The sequence below is a fragment of the Oncorhynchus mykiss genome, chromosome 9 (assembly GCF_057628025.1).
Source record: "Oncorhynchus mykiss isolate SJ-2025 chromosome 9, ASM5762802v1, whole genome shotgun sequence".
Taxonomy (NCBI): domain Eukaryota; kingdom Metazoa; phylum Chordata; class Actinopteri; order Salmoniformes; family Salmonidae; genus Oncorhynchus; species Oncorhynchus mykiss.
In genome coordinates, this window is record NC_143030.1 from 9,761,653 (window position 1) to 9,782,286 (window position 20,634).

General features: G+C 48.4%; 1 protein-coding gene across 1 annotated transcript in view; it reads right to left on the bottom strand.

The window, feature by feature from the left end:
* Positions 1-1,158: 1,158 nt before the first annotated feature.
* unm_sa40862 (un-named sa40862) overlaps positions 1,159-20,634 on the bottom strand; it is a 45,356-nt gene continuing 25,880 nt past the window's right edge. Inside the window, exons 2-6 of the mRNA XM_036989241.2 lie at positions 8,106-8,323; positions 6,367-6,493; positions 5,568-5,699; positions 4,144-4,283; positions 1,159-2,658 (exon numbers count right to left, since the gene is read on the bottom strand). Coding sequence (XP_036845136.2) covers positions 1,506-2,658; positions 4,144-4,283; positions 5,568-5,699; positions 6,367-6,493; positions 8,106-8,323 — 1,770 coding nt within the window. The 3' untranslated portion in view covers positions 1,159-1,505. The remainder of the gene's footprint in view (positions 2,659-4,143; positions 4,284-5,567; positions 5,700-6,366; positions 6,494-8,105; positions 8,324-20,634) is intronic.

A 20,634-nucleotide genomic window follows, 5' to 3' on the forward strand; every position in this document is an offset into this window, starting at 1 on the left:
ATAGTTCAACCAGAGGTCTGTTTAAATGTGTTTTTCGGGGTACTGGGATGTCGCCGTCAGCAACGAGAGATCTATGTGCAGTATAGGTCTCCCAGAGAGAAGAGCACTAACTAGGGAATAGGGTGCATCTATCCTTCTATAGAGCCTCCCACAGTATCCTACAGCATCCTACAGTATCCTACAGTATCCTACAGCATCCTACAGCATCCTACACTATTCTACAGCATCCTACAGTATCTTACAGTATCCTACAGCATCCTACAGTATCCTACAGCATCCTACAGTATCCTACAGTATCCTAGAGCATCCTACAGTATCCTACGGTATCCTACAGCATCCTACGGCCTCCCACAGTATCCTACAGTATTCTACAGCATCCTACAGCATCCTACAGCATCCTACGGTATCCTACAGTATCCTACAGCAACCAACAGTATCCTACAGCCTCCCACGATATCCTACAGTATCCTACAGCATCCTACGGTATCCTACAGTATCCTACAGCCTCCCACGATATCCTACAGTATCCTACAGCATCCTACGGTATCCTACATTATCCTACATCATCCTACGGTATCCTACAGTATCCTACAGTATCCTACAGTATACTACAGCATCCTACAGTATCCTACAGTATCCTACAGTATCCTACAGCCTCCCACAATATCCTACAGTATCCTACAGCATCCTACGGTATCCTACAGTATCCTACATCATCCTACGGTATCCTACAGTATCCTACAGTATACTACAGTATCCTACGGTATCCTACGGTATCCTACGGTATCCTACGGTATACTACGGTATCCTACGGTATCCTACGGTATCCTACAGCATCCTACAGCATCCTACGGTATCCTACGGTATCCTACGGTATCCTACAGTATCCTACGGTATCCTACGGTATCCTACAGTATCCTACGGTATCCTACAGCATCCTACAGCATCCTACAGTATCCTACGGTATCCTACAGTATCCTACGGTATCCTACGGTATCCTAGCATAGATATCTGGAAAACAAACATTCCAATGTGCAGTCAACGGCCTTCCGCTTAAGACTACTCTCTCACTCACTCCACTCTCACTCACTCTCTGTCTTTCTCTCTCTCACTCCAAGCCTCTCTCCAGCCTTTTTTTTCTCCCTCCCTCTTCTCCTCTTCCTACATCCCTATCTCTCTCCACCCCCCCGCTCTCTCTGTCTTTCTCGCTCTCACTCAGCCTCGCCTCTCTCTCTCTCGTCTCTCTGTCTTTCTCTCTCACTCAGCCTCGCCTCTCTCTCTCTCGTCTCTCTGTCTTTCTCTCTCTCTCTGCCTCTCTCTCTCTCACTCCAAGCCTCTCTCCATCCCTTTCTTACTCCCTCCCTCTTCTCCTCTTCCTACATCCCCCCCCCCCCCTCTCTCATACCAATATCTTCCCTTTCTCTCAGTTGATTTACATCTCTTTCTTGTCCTGTACTACAATATCCCCTCCTTTCCACTGTCTCTCAGACAACCATTATTTTCTGTCAGTCTACTATTGTGTCCATCACGTCATCTCCACCGTGGCAGCTCTCCTCTCCGTGTACGATCAACACCGGGAAGAAAAACGCATCGTGGTAAGACGGAGGCCTATCCCTCACCCCCTCATCCACCTCTCCTCCGCCCTCCTGCTCTTCTTCCTCATCCCTCTCTCCCTCCTCTTCCTCCTCTCTCTCTCCTTCCAACACTCCTCTACTTTCCTCATCATCCTGACCCTGCCGGGACCCTAACCCCAGAAACCCTCCCCCTCCTACTCCGTCTTCCCCTCGTCCTCCTCCTAGTCCTCCCCCCACACTACGAGAGTGAAATAGACTTGCTGGTCTCGGCCGTGTCCCCAGAGAAAACCCACTACGACTCAACACTAACCTGCCCCCTCCCCCACCCGGACCCCCACCCCCTACGCCATTCGCCCTCATCCCAACCACAGTGCCGTTCAGCAGGGCTTGATTCCCCGTTGGGGCCCTTAGCCTGGATGGCAGGCTGGAGCTTGACGTGGTACTCCGACACCGGGGGCAGCTCTGGAGGAGGTAAGCTGTGGAGAAGGCCACTGGGCGGGTCATGCTGGCTGGAAAGCCCCCCTGGATGGAGCCCGGCGCTCCAGGTGTGGAGGAAGTGGTGTTAGTTCCTCCTGTTCCACTGACTCCTCCATTACTCTCTCTCTCCAAGTCCATGAGAAGAGCTTCGGAATACGAAGGAACCATTTGTTGATTACAGCGAATATGCCACTCCAGCTCTGTCATGTCCACCGTGTTCACCCGCGATATCGCTCTGTAGCTCGACCCGCCGTTGGCGCTCCTCTCTCCTCCCGCCGGTCCTCCGTTCTCCGTCGCCCCGTCCTCACGGAGCGTCTCCTCTCCGAACAGTTTCTCCACGTGGTAGTGTACGTGGGCCGTGCAGTACTCCGACACGACCCGGATGGGCCAGGAGAATAGGAACGCTGAGGCCAGCCAGAACACCCGGTGTCGGGAATACCACGGTTGCCGGGTCGGGTCTGGGAACGCCAGAATATGCTCCTTGAAATCCACGTTCTTTAGATGCATCCCTTCCCGGGCTTCCATGTAATCGTCCAGACCCTCGTTGTCTCCGAAGAAGCGTGCTCGCTGGGTGAGGTATGCAGCCTCCGCACGGGCGCTGGCAAAACTGAAACAGAGGAACAATTGATTCATTGATTGATTAATTCACTGATTAGATTTATATAGCGTTTATACAGTAGCTCAAAGCAGGCTAAGGTGGTGAGAACTTCACAATTGTTTTTTTATTTTTTTATTTTCAACAATACTTTTTTTTAACTGAACATCTAGAATTCCAAATGTGTGTGTGTATGGTGTGTGTGTGGTGTGTGTGGTGTATGTATGGTGTGTATGGTGTGTGTATGGTGTGTATGGTGTGTGTGGTGTGTATGGTGTGTGTGGTGTGTATGGTGTGTGTATGGTGTATGTATGGTGTATGTATGGTGTGTATGGTGTGTGTATGGTGTGTATGGTGTGTGTGGTGTGTATGGTGTGTGTATGGTGTGTATGGTGTGTATGGTGTGTGTGGTGTGTATGGTGTGTGTGGTGTGTATGGTGTGTGTGGTGTGTATGGTGTGTGTATGGTGTGTATGGTGTGTGTATGGTGTGTATGGTGTGTGTATGGTGTGTATGGTGTGTGTGGTGTGTATGGTGTGTGTGGTGTGTATGGTGTGTGTATGGTGTGTATGGTGTGTGTGGTGTGTATGGTGTGTGTGGTGTGTATGGTGTGTGTATGGTGTGTATGGTGTGTGTATGGTGTGTATGGTGTGTGTGGTGTGTATGGTGTGTGTATGGTGTGTATGGTGTGTGTATGGTGTGTATGGTGTGTGTGGTGTGTATGGTGTGTGTGGTGTGTATGGTGTGTGTGGTGTGTATGGTGTGTGTATGGTGTGTATGGTGTGTGTATGGTGTGTATGGTGTGTGTATGGTGTGTATGGTGTGTGTGGTGTGTATGGTGTGTGTGGTGTGTATGGTGTGTGTATGGTGTGTATGGTGTGTGTATGGTGTGTATGGTGTGTGTGGTGTGTATGGTGTGTATGGTGTGTATGGTGTGTGTGGTGTGTGTGGTGTGTATGGTGTGTGTATGGTGTGTATGGTGTGTGTGGTGTGTGTGGTGTGTATGGTGTGTGTATGGTGTGTATGGTGTGTATGGTGTGTGTGGTGTGTGTGGTGTGTATGGTGTGTGTATGGTGTGTATGGTGTGTGTATGGTGTGTATGGTGTGTGTATGGTGTGTATGGTGTGTGTGGTGTGTATGGTGTGTGTATGGTGTGTGTGTGTGTGTGTGTGTATGGTGTGTATGGTGTGTATGGTGTGTGTGTGGTGTGTGTATGGTGTGTGTGTGGTGTGTGTATGGTGTGTGTGTGTATGGTGTGTGTGTGTATGGTGTGTGTATGGTGTGTGTGTGGTGTGTGTGTGTATGGTGTGTATGGGGTGTGTATGGTGTGTGTATGGTGTGTGTGTGTATGGTGTGTATGGTGTGTATGGTGTGTATGGGGTGTGTATGGTGTGTGTGTGGTGTGTGTGTGTATGGTGTGTATGGGGTGTGTATGTTGTGTGTATGGTGTATATGGTGTGTGTGGTGTGTATGGTGTGTATGGTGTGTGTGTGTTAACCTGAAACACTTGGTGAAACGGAGCCTGACAGCCGGGTGCTCCTGAAGTCCCTGGAGCTTCTTGGAGACGTCTTTAACCCCGTGGCGACCGTAGTCAAACTCAGAGCTGGAGGCGTGGGTGTTAACCCTCTCATGGTACACCTGTGAACGAGGGGAATTTAAAAAAATTAAATTAAAGTTTAATGTTTTATGGTAACACTGTCCTATTTTAAGAGTAACTATAAGGACATTTCTTTTCATAAATAAGGAATTTTCTACTTAGTGGCAATGTGTAATTTTTTGGCCGACCTGACCAAATTCACATAGAAATGTGCGTTATGGATCAATCATTCTCATAGAAAACAAGTCTAAGAAGCGGTAGATCTGTTCTATGTGTGCTATTTCTATGCTTCCAGAGCTTTGAGTTTCTTTTTCTGCCTTTTTTACTTTCGGTTTTGCTTCAAACAGCTGAAAGAGAAATGTTTTTGGTTATACTCCCGAGTGGCGCAGTCGTCTAAGACACTGCATCTCAGTGCAAGAGGTGTCACTACAGTACCTGGTTCGAATCCAGGCTGAATCACATCCGGCTGTGATTGGGAGTCTCATAGGGCGGCGCACAAGCGTCGTCCGGGTTTGACTGGGGTAGGCCGTCATTGTAAATAAGAATTTGTTCTTAACTGACTTGCCTAGTTAAATAAACATTAAATGAATTTTTTTTTAAATATACACTTTTTTCGGTATCCAATTGGTAGTTACAGTCTTGTCTCATCGCTGCAACTCCAGTACGGACTTGGGAGAGGCGAAGGTCGAGAGCCATGCGTCCTCCGAAACACAACGCAACCCAGCCAAGCCAAGCCGCACTGCTTCTTGACACAACGCTCGCTTAACCCGGAAGCCAGCAGCACCAACGTGTCGGAGGAAACACCGTACACCTGGCGACCTGGTCAGCGTGCGCCCGGCCCGCCACAGGAGTCGCTAGTGCGCGATGGGACAGGAGCATCCCTGCCGGCCAAACCCCTCCACTAACCCGGACGACACTGGGCCAATTGCACGCCGCCCCATGGGTCTCCCGGTCGCAGCCAGCTATGACAGAGCCTGGACTCTAACCAGGTTTTCAAGTGGCACAGCTGGCACTGTGATGCAGTGCCTTAGACCACTGCACCTCTCAGAGGCTCTGAAAAATATATTTTACAGCTGTTTAGATGGTACAACGATTCTCTACACTGTACTAGCTTGTTTTGTCACATAAACTGAAATTAGGACAGCTATTGAGAGTTTTAGCAACCGGAAAATGATTGATTTCTGCATAGTGCAACTTAAACATTTGAAGCTGAAATCGCAACTGAATAAAGGGACAATATCGCCAGAGCATTTTGCCCTGGACTTAACTTTTAGGGCCCTACCTCAAGTCTCCAGGTGTTCCTCTCCTTCTTTCTTCATGCTCACCTGTGTGGTGGTATAAGCGTCTCCGTTGCGATACCTGGTCACCTGTCTGGTCCGTCTGACGTAGTGGTAACTGATGGCCTTCCACCAGATACAGGGAGTGGCCTGCTGGAGCCTTGTGACCCGCTCATACACCTGGAGAAACACACACACACAATATATATCAAAGTCTACCCAACTCACTCCATTAAACATCCATTGTTCTCTTCACCAAAGTCAATTAAATTCCCCCCAAAATAACGTCGGATGGGATGACGTCGGATGGGATGACGTCGGATGGGATGACGTCAGATGGGATGACGTCAGATGGGATGACGTCAGATGGGAGGATAACGACAGATGGGAGGATAACGACAGATGGGAGGATAACGTCAGATGGGAGGATAACGTCAGATGGGAGGATAACGACAGATAGGAGGATAACGACAGATAGGATAATGACAGATAGGAGGATAATGACAGATAGGAGGATAATGACAGATAGGAGGATAATGACAGATAGGAGGATAATGACAGATAGGAGGATAACGACAGACAGGAGGAGGATAATGACAGATAGGAGGATAACGACAGATAGGAGGATAATGACAGAAAGGAGGATAATGACAGAAAGGAGGATAATGACAGACAGGATGATAACGACAGATGGGATAACGACAAATGGGATAACGACAGATGGGATAACGACAGATGGGATAACGACAGATGGGATAACGACAGATGGGATAACGACAGATAGGAGGATAACGACAGATAAGGACTCACAATAAGAGTCCCAACCAAAACAAAGTCAGTAGCATACCTCTGCCGTCTCTGCGTGAGCCAAAATGGCGGTCTTGGAGTAACAGTGCCAGCATTCCACCAGATACACCACATACAGCATAGCTAGGAAGGCTAGAGGGATATACACATACCCACTGGAACATGGGCTGTTAGAGGGGGGAGGGAGAGAGAGAGAGAGGGGAGGGGGAGGGAGAGAGAGAGAGAGAGAGAGGAGGGGAGAGAGAGAGAGAAGAGGGGGGAGGGAGAGAGAGGAGGGGAGGGAGTGAGAGAGAGAGGAAGGGGAGGGAGAGAGAGAGAAGAGGGGGAGGGAGAGCGAGAGAGAGGAGGGGAGAGAGAGAAGAGGGGGGAGGGAGAGAGAAGATGGGGGAGGGAGAGGGAGAGAGAGAGAGAGAGAGGAGGGGAGAGGGAGAGAGAGAGAGGAGGGGAGGGAGAAAGAGAGAGAGGAGGGGGGAGGGAGAGAGAGAGAGGAGGGGGAGGGAGAGAGAGAGAGGGAGAAAGAGGAGGGGGGAGGCAGAGAGTGAGAGGAGGGGGGAGGGAGAGAGAGAGAGGAGGGGGAGGGAGAGAGAGGATAGGAGGGAGGAGGGAGAGAGAGAGAGAGGAGGGGGAGGGAGGGAGAGAGAGAAGAGGGGGAGGGGGAGGGAGAGAGAGGAGGGGGGAGAGAGAGGGAGAGGAGGGGGAGGGAGAGAGAGAAGAGGGGGGAGGGAGAGGGAGAGAGAGAAGAGGGGGGAGGGAGAGGGAGAGAGAGGAGGGGGGAGAGAGAGAGAGGAGGGGGAGGGAGAAAGAGAGAGGAGGGGGAGGGAGAAAGAGGAGAGGGGGAGGGAGAGGGAGAAAGAAGAGGAGGGGAGGGGGAGGGATAGAGAGAAAGGAGGGGGGAGGGAGAGAGAGAGAGGAGGGGGAGGGAGAGAGAGAGAGAGGAGGGAGGAGGGAGAGAGAGAGAGAGGAGGGGAGGGGGAGGGAGGGAGGGAGAGAGAGAGAAGAGGGGGGAGGGGGAGGGAGGGAGAGAGAGAAGAGGGGGAGGGAGAGGGAGAGAGAGGAGGGGGGAGAGAGAGAAGAGGGGGGAGGGGGAGGGAGAGGGAGCGAGAGAAGAGGGGGGAGGGGGAGGGAAAGGGAGAGAGAGGGGGAGGGAGAAAGAGGAGAGGGGGAGGGAGGGAGAAAGAGGAGGAGGGGAGGGGGAGGGAAAGGAGGGGGTAGAGAGAGAAGAGAAAGGAGGAGGGGGTAGAGAGAGAAGAGAAAGGAGGGGGAGGGATAGAGTGAGAGGGGGTAGGTGGGAGAGAGAGAGAGAGGAGGGGTGGGAGAGAGAGAGATGGGGGGGAGGGCGGAGAAAGGAAGAGAAGAGAGAGAAAGGTCATGTTCATACAAACATACTCAAACTTTATTTAAACACTTGTGTTAGGGATGTACAGATAGCCACTGGAACACGGGCTGGCTGGAGATAAACACAATCACACTGTACATTTAACTTTATTTAAACTTCATTTAACATTATTTAAAGTTCATTTAACTTTATTTAAAGTTCATTTAACTTTATTTAAAGTGCATTTAACTTGATTTAAAGTTCATTTAACTTTATTTAAAGTGTATGTAAAATGCCATCAACATTTTCTGACAGCAGTAGAAAGAACAATAAAAGCTGTCAAACAAACGAGAAGAATAGATGAACATAGAAAACCCACAAGGTAAAGTATCTTCAGCTGTATAAAAGTATTTTTAGGGTAGTGGGAGAGGTTTAAGGCCAACGTGACACACACACTAACTAACCTGTCGTGCTGGAGGTGCAGCTGAGGTAAGTCAGGGAAGGTGGTGGCGGACGGAGCCGAGACAACTCCATACTCCCCGGAGCCCAGAGCTGGGACACGGCAGACGACACACCAGCCCAGCGTGGTGAAACAGCCGTACATGAGGAGAGTGAGGAGGAGGCACTTCCAGTAAGACTCACGACACAGAGAGGCAGCCAGGGACTGCTGCAGGGGACGCTGCTATTAGGACAGACAGACAGACAGACAGACAGACAGACAGACAGACAGACGAGGAAGGGAGGGAGAAGAGAGAGAGAGTTCATAGTGAGGAAAGTTATGACCAGGCACTGTTGCTATTGGAGGGAGAGAGGAAGGAAGAAGGCGGGACAGAGAAGCTGTAATACACAACGATAATGGTGTAATACACAACGACAATGGTGTAACACACAACGATAATGGTGTAATACACAACGATAATGGTGTAACACACAATGATAACGGTGTAATACACAACGATAATGGTGTAATACACAACGACAATGGTGTAACACACAACGATAATGGTGTAATACACAACGACAATGGTGTAACACACAATGATAATGGTGCAATACACAACGACAATGGTGTAATACACAACGATAATGGTGTAATACACAACGACAATGGTGTAACACACAATGATAATGGTGCAATACACAACGATAATGGTGTAATACACAATGATAATGGTGTAATACACAACGGTAAAGGTACCATAAACAACGATAATGGTGTAATACATAAGAATGGGCAATACACAACGTTAATTCTGTAATACACAACGATAATGCTGCGATACAACAACGATAATGTTGCGACACACAACAGCAAGGGTGCAATATACAACGATAATGCTGTAATACACAACGGTAATGTTGTAATACACCAGTGATTCCCAAACTTTTTTATAGTCCCGTACCCCTTCAAACATTCAACCTCCAGCTGTACCCCCTCTAGCACCAGGGTCAGCTGTACCCCCTCTAGCACCGGGGTCAGCGCACTCTCAAATGTTGTTTTTTTGCCATCATTGTAAGCCTGCCACACACACACACTATACGATACATTTATTAAACAAAAGAATCAGTGTCCGTTTTTGTCATAACCCAGCTCGTGGGAAGTGACAAAGAGCTTTTATAGGATCAGGGCATAAATAATAAAATAATAATAATCAATAATGTTGCTCTTACATAGAAAACTAAATTTTTTTCATCAAAAATTGTGAATAACTCACCACAGGTTAATGAGAAGGGTGTGTTTGAAAGGATGCACATAACTCTGCAATGTTGGATTGTATTGGAGAGAGTCTCAGTCTTAAATCATTTCCCACACACTTTGTCTGTGCCTGTATTTAGTTTTTATGCTAGTGAGGGCTGAGTGAGGGCTGAGAATCCACTCACACATAGGTACGTGGTTGCAAAAGGCATCAGTGTCTTAACAGCGCGATTTGCCAAGGCAGGATACTCTGAGCGCAGCCCTATACAGAAATCTGACAGTGGCTTCTGATTAACCTTTCTGATCTCCCCATCCCGGATCCGGGATCGTGAATACAGACTCAAGCTCATTACCATAACGCAACGTTAACTATTCATGAAAATCGCAAATGAAATGAAATAAATATGCCCTCTCAAGCTTAGCCTTTTGTAAACAACACTGTCATCTCAGATTTTCAAAATATGCTTCTCAACCATAGGAAAACAATAATTTGTGTAAAAGTAGCTAGCTAGCGTAGCATTTAGCGTTAGCATTAGCGTTAGCATCCAGCACGCAACATTTCAACAAAAACATAAAAGCCTTCAAATAAAATAATTTACCTTTGAAGAACTTCTGATGTTTTCAATGAGGATACTCTCAGTTAGATAGCAGATGCTCAGTTCTTCCAAAAAGATTCTTTGTGTATTAGAAATAGCTCCGTTTTGTACATCACATTTGGCTACCAAAAAAAACAGAAAATTCAGTCCTCAAAACGCGAACTTTTTTCCAAATGAACTCCATAATATCGACTGAAAACATGGCAAACGTTGTTTAGAATCAATCCTCAAGGTGTTTTTCACATATCTCTTCGATGATATATCATTCGTGGAAGTGTGCTTTCTCTCCTGAATCCCAGGAGAAAATGCCCGCACCTGAAGATTACGCACAAATTTAGACAAAGGACACCGGGCGGACCCCTGGAAAATGTAGTCTCTTATGGCCAATCTTCCAATGATATGCCTACAAATACGTCACAATGCTGCCGACATCTTGGGGAAACGGCAGAAGGTCTAAGCTTATTCCTGTCGCATTCACAGCCATATAAGGAGACATTAGAAAACAGAGCTTCAGAAATTCTGCTCATTTCCTGTTTGACGTATCATCTTGGTTTCGCCTGTAGAATGAGTTCTGGGGCACTTACAGACAAAATCTTTGCAGATTCTGAAACTTCAGAGTGTTTTCTTTCCAAAACTGTCAAGAATATGCATAGTCGAGCATCTTTTCGTGACAAAATATCGCGCTTAAAACGGGAACGTTTTTTATCCAAAAATGAAATAGCGCCCCTAGAGATGCAACTGGTTAAATTCAATTTTCACAGAACCGCTTGTTGCAATTTCGATGAGGCTCTCTTGTTCAGATATCGGTAAGTGGACTGGAGGCAGGGCATAAAAGGGATAACGAATCCAGTTGTTTGTGTCATCCATTTCGGGAAAGTACCTGCGTAATTGCACACCCAACTCACTCAGGAGCTTCGCTGTATCACATTTGACATTGTCCATAAGCTTGAGTTCATTTGCGCACAAAGAATCATACAATGATGGAAAGACCTGTGTGTTGTCCTTGTTAATGCAGACAGAGCTCCAACTTCTTAATCACAGCCTGAATTTTGTCCCGCACATTGAATATAGTTGTAGAGACGCCCTGTAATCCTAGATTCAGATCATTCAGGCGAGAAAAAAACAACACCCAGATAGGCCAGTCGTGTGAGAAACTCATCATCATGCAAGCGGTCAGACAAGTGAAAATGATGGTCAGTAAAGAAAACTTTAAGTTTGTCTCTCAATTAAAAAAAACGTGTTAATACTTTGCCCCTTGATAACCAGCACACTTCTGTATGTTGTAAAAGTGTTACATGGTCGCTGCCCATATCATTACATAGTGCAGAAAATACACAAGAGTTCAGGGGCCTTGCTTTAAAAAAGTTAACCATTTTCACTGTAGTGTCCAAAACGTCTGTCAGGCATTCCTTTGGCAGCAAGAGCCTCTCGGTGGATGCTGCAGTGTACCCAAGAGCCTCTCGGTGGATGCTGCAGTGTACCCAAGAGCCTCTCGGTGGATGCTGCAGTGTACCCAAGAGCCTCTCGGTGGATGCTGCAGTGTACCCAAGAGCCTCTCGGTGGATGCTGCAGAGTACCCAAGAGCCTCTCGGTGGATGCTGCAGTGTACCCAAGAGCCTCTCGGTGGATGCTGCAGAGTACCCAAGAGCCTCTCGGTGGATGCTGCAGTGTACCCAAGAGCCTCTCGGTGGATGCTGCAGTGTACCCAAGAGCCTCTCGGTGGATGCTGCAGTGTACCCAAGAGCCTCTCGGTGGATGCTGCAGAGTACCCAAGAGCCTCTTGGTGGATGCTGCAGTGTACCCAAGAGCCTCTCGGTGGATGCTGCAGAGTACCCAAGAGCCTCTCGGTGGATGCTGCAGAGTACCCAAGAGCCTCTTGGTGGATGCTGCAGTGTACCCAAGAGCCTCTCGGTGGATGCTGCAGAGTACCCAAGAGCCTCTCGGTGGATGCTGCAGTATACCCAAGTGGCGTTGGGAGCAACTGCTTGCACCATGTTACCACTCCACTATGTCTCCCTGTCATGGCTTTTGCGCCATCAGTACAGATAAACACATCCATTTGATGTCACAAAGCTGTCCAGTACTTTATCCTTTATCCTGTTGTCCTGGTTTCCAGTGGTTTGCAGAATAGAATGTCTTCCTTAATTGACTCTCCCATTAACGCAACGGACATGTACCAGGAGCTGTGCCAGGCCCACCACGTCTGTTGACTCATCCAGCTGTAAAGCATAGAATTCACTGGCTTGTTGGCGAAGCTGTAATTGTTTCAAAACATCTCCTGCCATGTCACTGATGCATCGTGAAACAGTGTTGTTTGATGAAGACATTGTCTGTATAGTTTTTTGGGCCTTTTTCCCCCAGCATTGTCCCAGCTATATCCACGGCAGCAGGAATAATTAAGTCCTCCACAATAGTATGGGTCTTGCCTGTCCTAGCCACTCCTCCACAATAGTATGGGTCTTGCCTGTCCTAGCCACTCCTCCACAATAGTATGGGTCTTGCCTGTCCTAGCCACTCCTCCACAATAGTATGGGTCTTGCCTGTCCTAGCCACTCCTCCACAATAGTATGGGTCTTGCCTGTCCTAGCCACTCCTCCACAATAGTATGGGGCTTGCCTTTCCTAGCCACTCCTCCACAATAGTATGGGTCTTGCCTGTCCTAGCCACTCCTCCACAATAGTATGGGGCTTGCCTGTCCTAGCCACTCCTTCACAATAGTATGGGGCTTGCCTGTCCTAGCCACTCCTCTACAATAGTATGGGTCTTGCCTGTCCTAGCCACTCCTCCACAATAGTATGGGTCTTGCCTGTCCTAGCCACTCCTCCACAATAGTATGGGTCTTGCCTGTCCTAGCCACTCCTCCACAATAGTATGGGTCTTGCCTGTCCTAGCCACTCCTCCACAATAGTATGGGGCTTGCCTTTCCTAGCCACTCCTCCACAATAGTATGGGTCTTGCCTGTCCTAGCCACTCCTCCACAATAGTATGGGGCTTGCCTGTCCTAGCCACTCCTTCACAATAGTATGGGGCTTGCCTTTCCTAGCCACTCCTCCACAATAGTATGGGTCTTGCCTGTCCTAGCCACTCCTCCACAATAGTATGGGGCTTGCCTTTCCTAGCCACTCCTCCACAATAGTATGGGGCTTGCCTGTCCTAGCCACTCCTCTACAATAGTATGGGGCTTGCCTGTCCTAGCCACTCCTCTACAATAGTATGGGTCTTGCCTGTCCTAGCCACTCCTCCACAATAGTATGGGGCTTGCCTTTCCTAGCCACTCCTCTACAATAGTATGGGGCTTGCCTGTCCTAGCCACTCCTCTACAATAGTATGGGGCTTGCCTGTCCTAGCCACTCCTCTACAATAGTATGGGGCTTGCCTGTCCTAGCCACTCCTCTACAATAGTATGGGTCTTGCCTGTCCTAGCCACTCCTCTACAATAGTATGGGTCTTGCCTGTCCTAGCCACTCTTCTACAATAGTATGGGTCTTGCCTGTCCTAGCCACTCCTCCACAATAGTATGGGGCTTGCCTGTCCTAGCCACTCCTCCACAATAGTATGGGGCTTGCCTGTCCTAGCCACTCCTCTACAATAGTATGGGGCTTGCCTGTCCTAGCCACTCTTCTACAATAGTATGGGGCTTGCCTGTCCTAGCCACTCCTCCACAATAGTATGGGGCTTGCCTGTCCTAGCCACTCCTCTACAATAGTATGGGTCTTGCCTGTCCTAGCCACTCCTCTACAATAGCATGGGGCTTGCCTGTCCTAGCCACTCCTCTACAATAGTATGGGGCTTGTCTGTCCTAGCCACTCCTCCACAATAGTATGGGTCTTGCCTGTCCTAGCCACTCCTCTACAATAGTATGGGGCTTGCCTGTCCTAGCCACTCCTCCACAATAGCATGGGGCTTGCCTGTCCTAGCCACTCCTCTACAATAGTATGGGTCTTGCCTGTCCTAGCCACTCCTCCACAATAGTATGGGTCTTGCCTGTCCTAGCCACTCGGTAGCTCACCATATAAGATGCTTCTAGCACCTTCTTCTTAATGGTATCTGTTGTTTTATACATGTCTTACTACTATAATTTAAGTCCTCTTTATTCTCACTCAAAAAACTCCTGTAGCTCATTTTTCAAATGGTCATGTTTCGTTTCTAAATGCATGAGTGAAGGTTTCCTGTGAGGGTGTAACGGTTAATGTGATTGGATGAGTAACGGTGAATGTGATTGGATGAGTAACGGTGAATGTGATTGGATGAGTAACGGTTAATGTGATTGGATGAGTAACGGTTAATGTGATTGGATGAGTAACGGTGAATGTGATTGGATGAGTAACAGTTAATGTGATTGGATGAGTAACAGTTAATGTGATTGGATGAGTAACGGTGAATGTGATTGGATGAGTAACGGTGAATGTGATTGGATGAGTAACGGTGAATGTGATTGGATGAGTAACGGTGAATGTGATTGGATGTGTAACGGTTAATGTGATTGGATGAGTAACGGTGAATGTGATTGGATGAGTAACGGTGAATGTGATTGGATGAGTAACGGTTAATGTGATTGGATGAGTAACGGTGAATGTGATTGGATGAGTAACGGTGAACGCGATTGGATTAGTAACGGTGAATGTGATTGGATGAGTAACGATGAATGTGATTGGATGAGTAACGGTTAATGTGATTGGATGAGTAACGGTGAATGTGATTGGATGAGTAACGGTGAATGTGATTGGATGAGTAACGGTGAATGTGATTGGATGAGTAACGGTGAATGTGATTGGATGAGTAACGGTGAATGTGATTGGATGAGTAACGGTTAATGTGATTGGATGAGTAACGGTGAATGTGATTGGATTAGTAACGGTGAATGTGATTGGATGAGTAACGATGAATGTGATTGGATGAGTAACGGTTAATGTGATTGGATGAGTAACGGTGAATGTGATTGGATGAGTAACGGTGAATGTGATTGGATGAGTAACGGTGAATGTGATTGGATGAGTAACGGTGAATGTGATTGGATGAGTAACGGTGAATGTGATTGGATGTTAATTATTTGACTAGGCTACCTGTATTTGACATTGTGTTGTTAATTCCCTGAACACTAGATGGTTTCAGGGGATACGGTCAGTATGGGGGACTGTGTTGTGGGTGTTTCAGGGGATATGGTCAGTATGGGGGACTGTGTTGTGGGTGTTTCAGGGGATACGGTCAGTATGGGGGACCGTGTTGTGGGTGTTTCAGGGGATACGGTCAGTATGGGGGACTGTGTTGTGGGTGTTTCAGGGGATACGGTCAGTATGGGGGACTGTGTTGTGGGTGTTTCAGGGGATACGGTCAGTATGGGGGACTGTGTTGTGGGTGTTTCAGGGGATACGGTCAGTATGGGGGACTGTGTTGTGGGTGTTTCAGGGGATATGGTCAGTATGGGGGACTGTGTTGTGGGTGTTTCAGGGGATACGGTCAGTATGGGGGACCGTGTTGTGGGTGTTTCAGGGGATACGGTCAGTATGGGGGACTGTGTTGTGGGTGTTTCAGGGGATACGGTCAGTATGGGGGACTGTGTTGTGGGTGTTTCAGGGGATACGGTCAGTATGGGGGACTGTGTTGTGGGTGTTTCAGGGAATATGGTCAGTATGGGGGACTGTGTTGTGGGTGTTTCAGGGGATATGGTCGATACGGGGGACTGTGTTGTGGGTGTTTCAGGGAATATGGTCAGTATGGGGGACCGTGTTGTGGGTGTTTCAGGGAATATGGTCAGTATGGGGGACCGTGTTGTGGGTGTTTCAGGGAATATGGTCAGTATGGGGGACTGTGTTGTGGGTGTTTCAGGGGATACGGTCAGTATGGGGGACTGTGTTGTGGGTGTTTCAGGGGATATGGTCAGTATGGGGGACCGTGTTGTGGGTGTTTCAGGGAATATGGTCAGTATGGGGGACTGTGTTGTGGGTGTTTCAGGGGATACGGTCAGTATGGGGGACTGTGTTGTGGGTGTTTCAGGGGATACGGTCAGTATGGGGGACTGTGTTGTGGGTGTTTCAGGGGATACGGTCAGTATGGGGGACTGTGTTGTGGGTGTTTCAGGGGATACGGTCAGTATGGGGGACTGTGTTGTGGGTGTTTCAGGGGATACGGTCAGTATGGGGGACTGTGTTGTGGGTGTTTCAGGGGATACGGTCAGTATGGGGGACTGTGTTGTGGGTGTTTCAGGGGATACGGTCAGTATGGGGGACTGTGTTGTGGGTGTTTCAGGGGATACGGTCAGTATGGGGGACTGTGTTGTGGGTGTTTCAGGGGATACGGTCAGTATGGGGGACTGTGTTGTGGGTGTTTCAGGGGATACGGTCAGTATGGGGGACTGTGTTGTGGGTGTTTCAGGGGATACGGTCAGTATGGGGGACTGTGTTGTGGGTGTTTCAGGGGATATGGTCAGTATGGGGGACTGTGTTGTGGGTGTTTCAGGGGATACGGTCAGTATGGGGACTGTGTTGTGGGTGTTTCAGGGGATATGGTCAGTATGGGGGACTGTGTTGTGGGTGTTTCAGGGGATATGGTCAGTATGGGGGACTGTGTTGTGGGTGTTTCAGGGGATACGGTCAGTATGGGGGACTGTGTTGTGGGTGTTTCAGGGGATACGGTCGATACGGGGGACTGTGTTGTGGGTGTTTCAGGGAATATGGTCAGTATGGGGGACTGTGTTGTGGGTGTTTCAGGGGATATGGTCGATACGGGGGACTGTGTTGTGGGTGTTTCAGGGAATATGGTCAGTATGGGGGACCGTGTTGTGGGTGTTTCAGGGAATATGGTCAGTATGGGGGACCGTGTTGTGGGTGTTTCAGGGAATATGGTCAGTATGGGGGACTGTGTTGTGGGTGTTTCAGGGGATACGGTCAGTATGGGGGACTTTGTTGTGGGTGTTTCAGGGGATATGGTCAGTATGGGGGACCGTGTTGTGGGTGTTTCAGGGAATATGGTCAGTATGGGGGACTGTGTTGTGGGTGTTTCAGGGGATACGGTCAGTATGGGGGACTGTGTTGTGGGTGTTTCAGGGGATACGGTCAGTATGGGGGACTGTGTTGTGGGTGTTTCAGGGGATACGGTCAGTATGGGGGACTGTGTTGTGGGTGTTTCAGGGGATACGGTCAGTATGGGGGACTGTGTTGTGGGTGTTTCAGGGGATACGGTCAGTATGGGGGACTGTGTTGTGGGTGTTTCAGGGGATACGGTCAGTATGGGGGACTGTGTTGTGGGTGTTTCAGGGGATACGGTCAGTATGGGGGACTGTGTTGTGGGTGTTTCAGGGGATACGGTCAGTATGGGGGACTGTGTTGTGGGTGTTTCAGGGGATACGGTCAGTATGGGGGACTGTGTTGTGGGTGTTTCAGGGGATACGGTCAGTATGGGGGACTGTGTTGTGGGTGTTTCAGGGGATACGGTCAGTATGGGGGACTGTGTTGTGGGTGTTTCAGGGGATATGGTCAGTATGGGGGACTGTGTTGTGGGTGTTTCAGGGGATACGGTCAGTATGGGGACTGTGTTGTGGGTGTTTCAGGGGATATGGTCAGTATGGGGGACTGTGTTGTGGGTGTTTCAGGGGATATGGTCAGTATGGGGGACTGTGTTGTGGGTGTTTCAGGGGATACGGTCAGTATGGGGGACTGTGTTGTGGGTGTTTCAGGGGATACGGTCGATACGGGGGACTGTGTTGTGGGTGTTTCAGGGAATATGGTCAGTATGGGGGACTGTGTTGTGGGTGTTTCAGGGGATATGGTCGATACGGGGGACTGTGTTGTGGGTGTTTCAGGGAATATGGTCAGTATGGGGGACCGTGTTGTGGGTGTTTCAGGGAATATGGTCAGTATGGGGGACCGTGTTGTGGGTGTTTCAGGGAATATGGTCAGTATGGGGGACTGTGTTGTGGGTGTTTCAGGGGATACGGTCAGTATGGGGGACTGTGTTGTGGGTGTTTCAGGGGATATGGTCAGTATGGGGGACCGTGTTGTGGGTGTTTCAGGGAATATGGTCAGTATGGGGGACTGTGTTGTGGGTGTTTCAGGGAATATGGTCAGTATGGGGACCGTGTTGTGGGTGTTTCAGGGAATATGGTCAGTATGGGGGACTGTGTTGTGGGTGTTTCAGGGGATATGGTCAGTATGGGGGACTGTGTTGTGGGTGTTTCAGGGGATACGGTCAGTATGGGGGACTGTGTTGTGGGTGTTTCAGGGGATACGGTCAGTATGGGGGACTGTGTTGTGGGTGTTTCAGGGGATACGGTCAGTATGGGGGACTGTGTTGTGGGTGTTTCAGGGGATATGGTCAGTATGGGGGACTGTGTTGTGGGTGTTTCAGGGGATATGGTCAGTATGGGGGACTGTGTTGTGGGTGTTTCAGGGGATATGGTCAGTATGGGGGACTGTGTTGTGGGTGTTTCAGGGAATATGGTCAGTATGGGGGACCGTGTTGTGGGTGTTTCTGGGAAAAGGTGTACATTTGACCTCCATCATCTAGGAAGTGACAATGGTTCATAAAATCTAATAAAATCTCTCCATTTCTGCCCAGGTAAGGGGTCAGGTAAGGGGTCAGGTAAGGGGCCAGGTAAGGGGCCAGGTAAGGGGTCAGGTAAGTGGTCAGGTAAGGGGTCAGGTAAGGGGCCAGGTAAGGGGTCAGGTAAGGGGTTAAGATTAGGACAGTTGGTTGGGGTCAGGTCCTAATCCTAACCACCATCTTAACCCCAGATTAAGGTTAAATTACTCATGACCAGTGCCAACAGTTCTGATCATAAAGACATGTCCTCTCTGACGTGATCATCTTGTAACTACCGCAAAAACAGACACAATGACCTAAAAGCACATGGCTGCAGTGTGTGTGTGTGTGTGTGTGTGTGTGTGTGTGTGTGTGTGTGTGTGTGTGTGTGTGTGTGTGTGTGTGTGTGTGTGTGTGTGTGTGTGTGTGTGTGTGTGTGTGCTGCATTCAGTTCTGTATATGATAATTCAATACCTTATCTATCCATCATGGGCCAAGTGCACTAGCACACACACACACACACACACACACACACACACACTCTCTCTCTCTCTCTCTCTCTCTCTCTCTAAGTGCTTGTTATAAAACCCACTATCCCCTAGTAGAGAGACGTCATAGCCGGGACAGACATAATGTTTTCATGCTGCCAGGAGAAAAGCAGACCTGCCTGGAGTGCCTTTAGCCTTACCTCAACTAGCCTCAGCACACTGACTCGGTACCGGTACCCCCTGTTTATAGGAGAAAAGCAGACCTGCCTGGAGTGCCTTTAGCCTGACCTCAACTAGCCTCAGCACACTGACTCGGTACCGGTACCCCCTGTTTATAGCCTCGTTATTGTTATTACTTTTAATAATTCTTTACTTTAGTTTTATTTGGTAAATATTTTCTTTAACTCTTCTTGAACTGCACTGTTGGTTAAACTTCTCCGTGACTGGATGAATAAGGTGCCCAGAGTAAACCTCCTGCTACTCAGCCATTAAAGCTAGAATATGCATGTAAATAGCATATTTGGATAGAAAACACTCTGAAGTTTCTTAAACTGTTTGAACGTCCAGTAACGTACAGTAAGGTCCAGTAACGTCCAGTAACGTTCAGTAAGGTCCAGTAACGTCCAGTAACGTTCAGTAAGGTCCAGTAACGTCCAGTAACGTTCAGTAAGGTCCAGTAACGTCCAGTAACGTTCAGTAAGGTCCAGTAACGTCCAGTAACAGTAACGTCCAGTAACGTCCAGTAACAGTAACGTCCAGTAACGTCCAGTAACAGTAACGTCCAGTAACAGTAACGTCCAGTAACGTCCAGTAACAGTAACGTCCAGTAACGTCTAGTAACAGTAACGTCCAGTAACAGTAACGTCCAGTAACGTCCAGTAACAGTAACGTCCAGTAACAGTAACATCCAGTAACGTCCAGTAACAGTAACGTCCAGTAACAGTAACGTCCAGTAACGTCCAGTAATAGTAACGTCCCGTAACGTCCAGTAACAGTAACGTCCAGTAACAGTAACGTCCAGTAACAGTAACATCCAGTAACATCCAGTAACAGTAACGTCCAGTAACGTCTAGTAACAGTAACGTCCAGTAACAGTAACATCCAGTAACGTCCAGTAACAGTAACGTCCAGTAACGTCCAGTAACATCCAGTAACGTCCAGTAATGTCCAGTAACAGTAACATCCAGTAACGTCCAGTAACGTCCAGTAACGTCCAGTAACAGTAACATCCAGTAACGTCCAGTAACGTCCAGTAACAGTAACATCCAGTAACGTCCAGTAACGCCCAGTAACAGTAACGACCAGTAACGTCCAGTAACAGTAACGTCCAGTAACAGTAACGTCCAGTAACAGTAACGTCCAGTAACAGTAACATCCAGAAACGTTACTGTTAGAGAGAGACAGAGAGACAGAGAGAGAGAGAGGTGAGGGGGAGGTTTGACATTGATGTGCTAATGTTGCCTGTAATGTCTGTCTTATGTGTGTTATGGTGAGAGGGAGGCAAGGAAACAACAGAACAGATGAAGAAAGAGAGGAAGTCACTAGAGCCGTCACCGAATCAAAATCAAATCAAATGTTATTGGTCACATACACGTGTTCAGCAGATGTTATTGGTCACATACACGTGTTCAGCAGATGTTATTGTGGGTGTAGCAAAATGCTTGTGTTTCTAGCTCCAACAGTGCGGTAATATCTA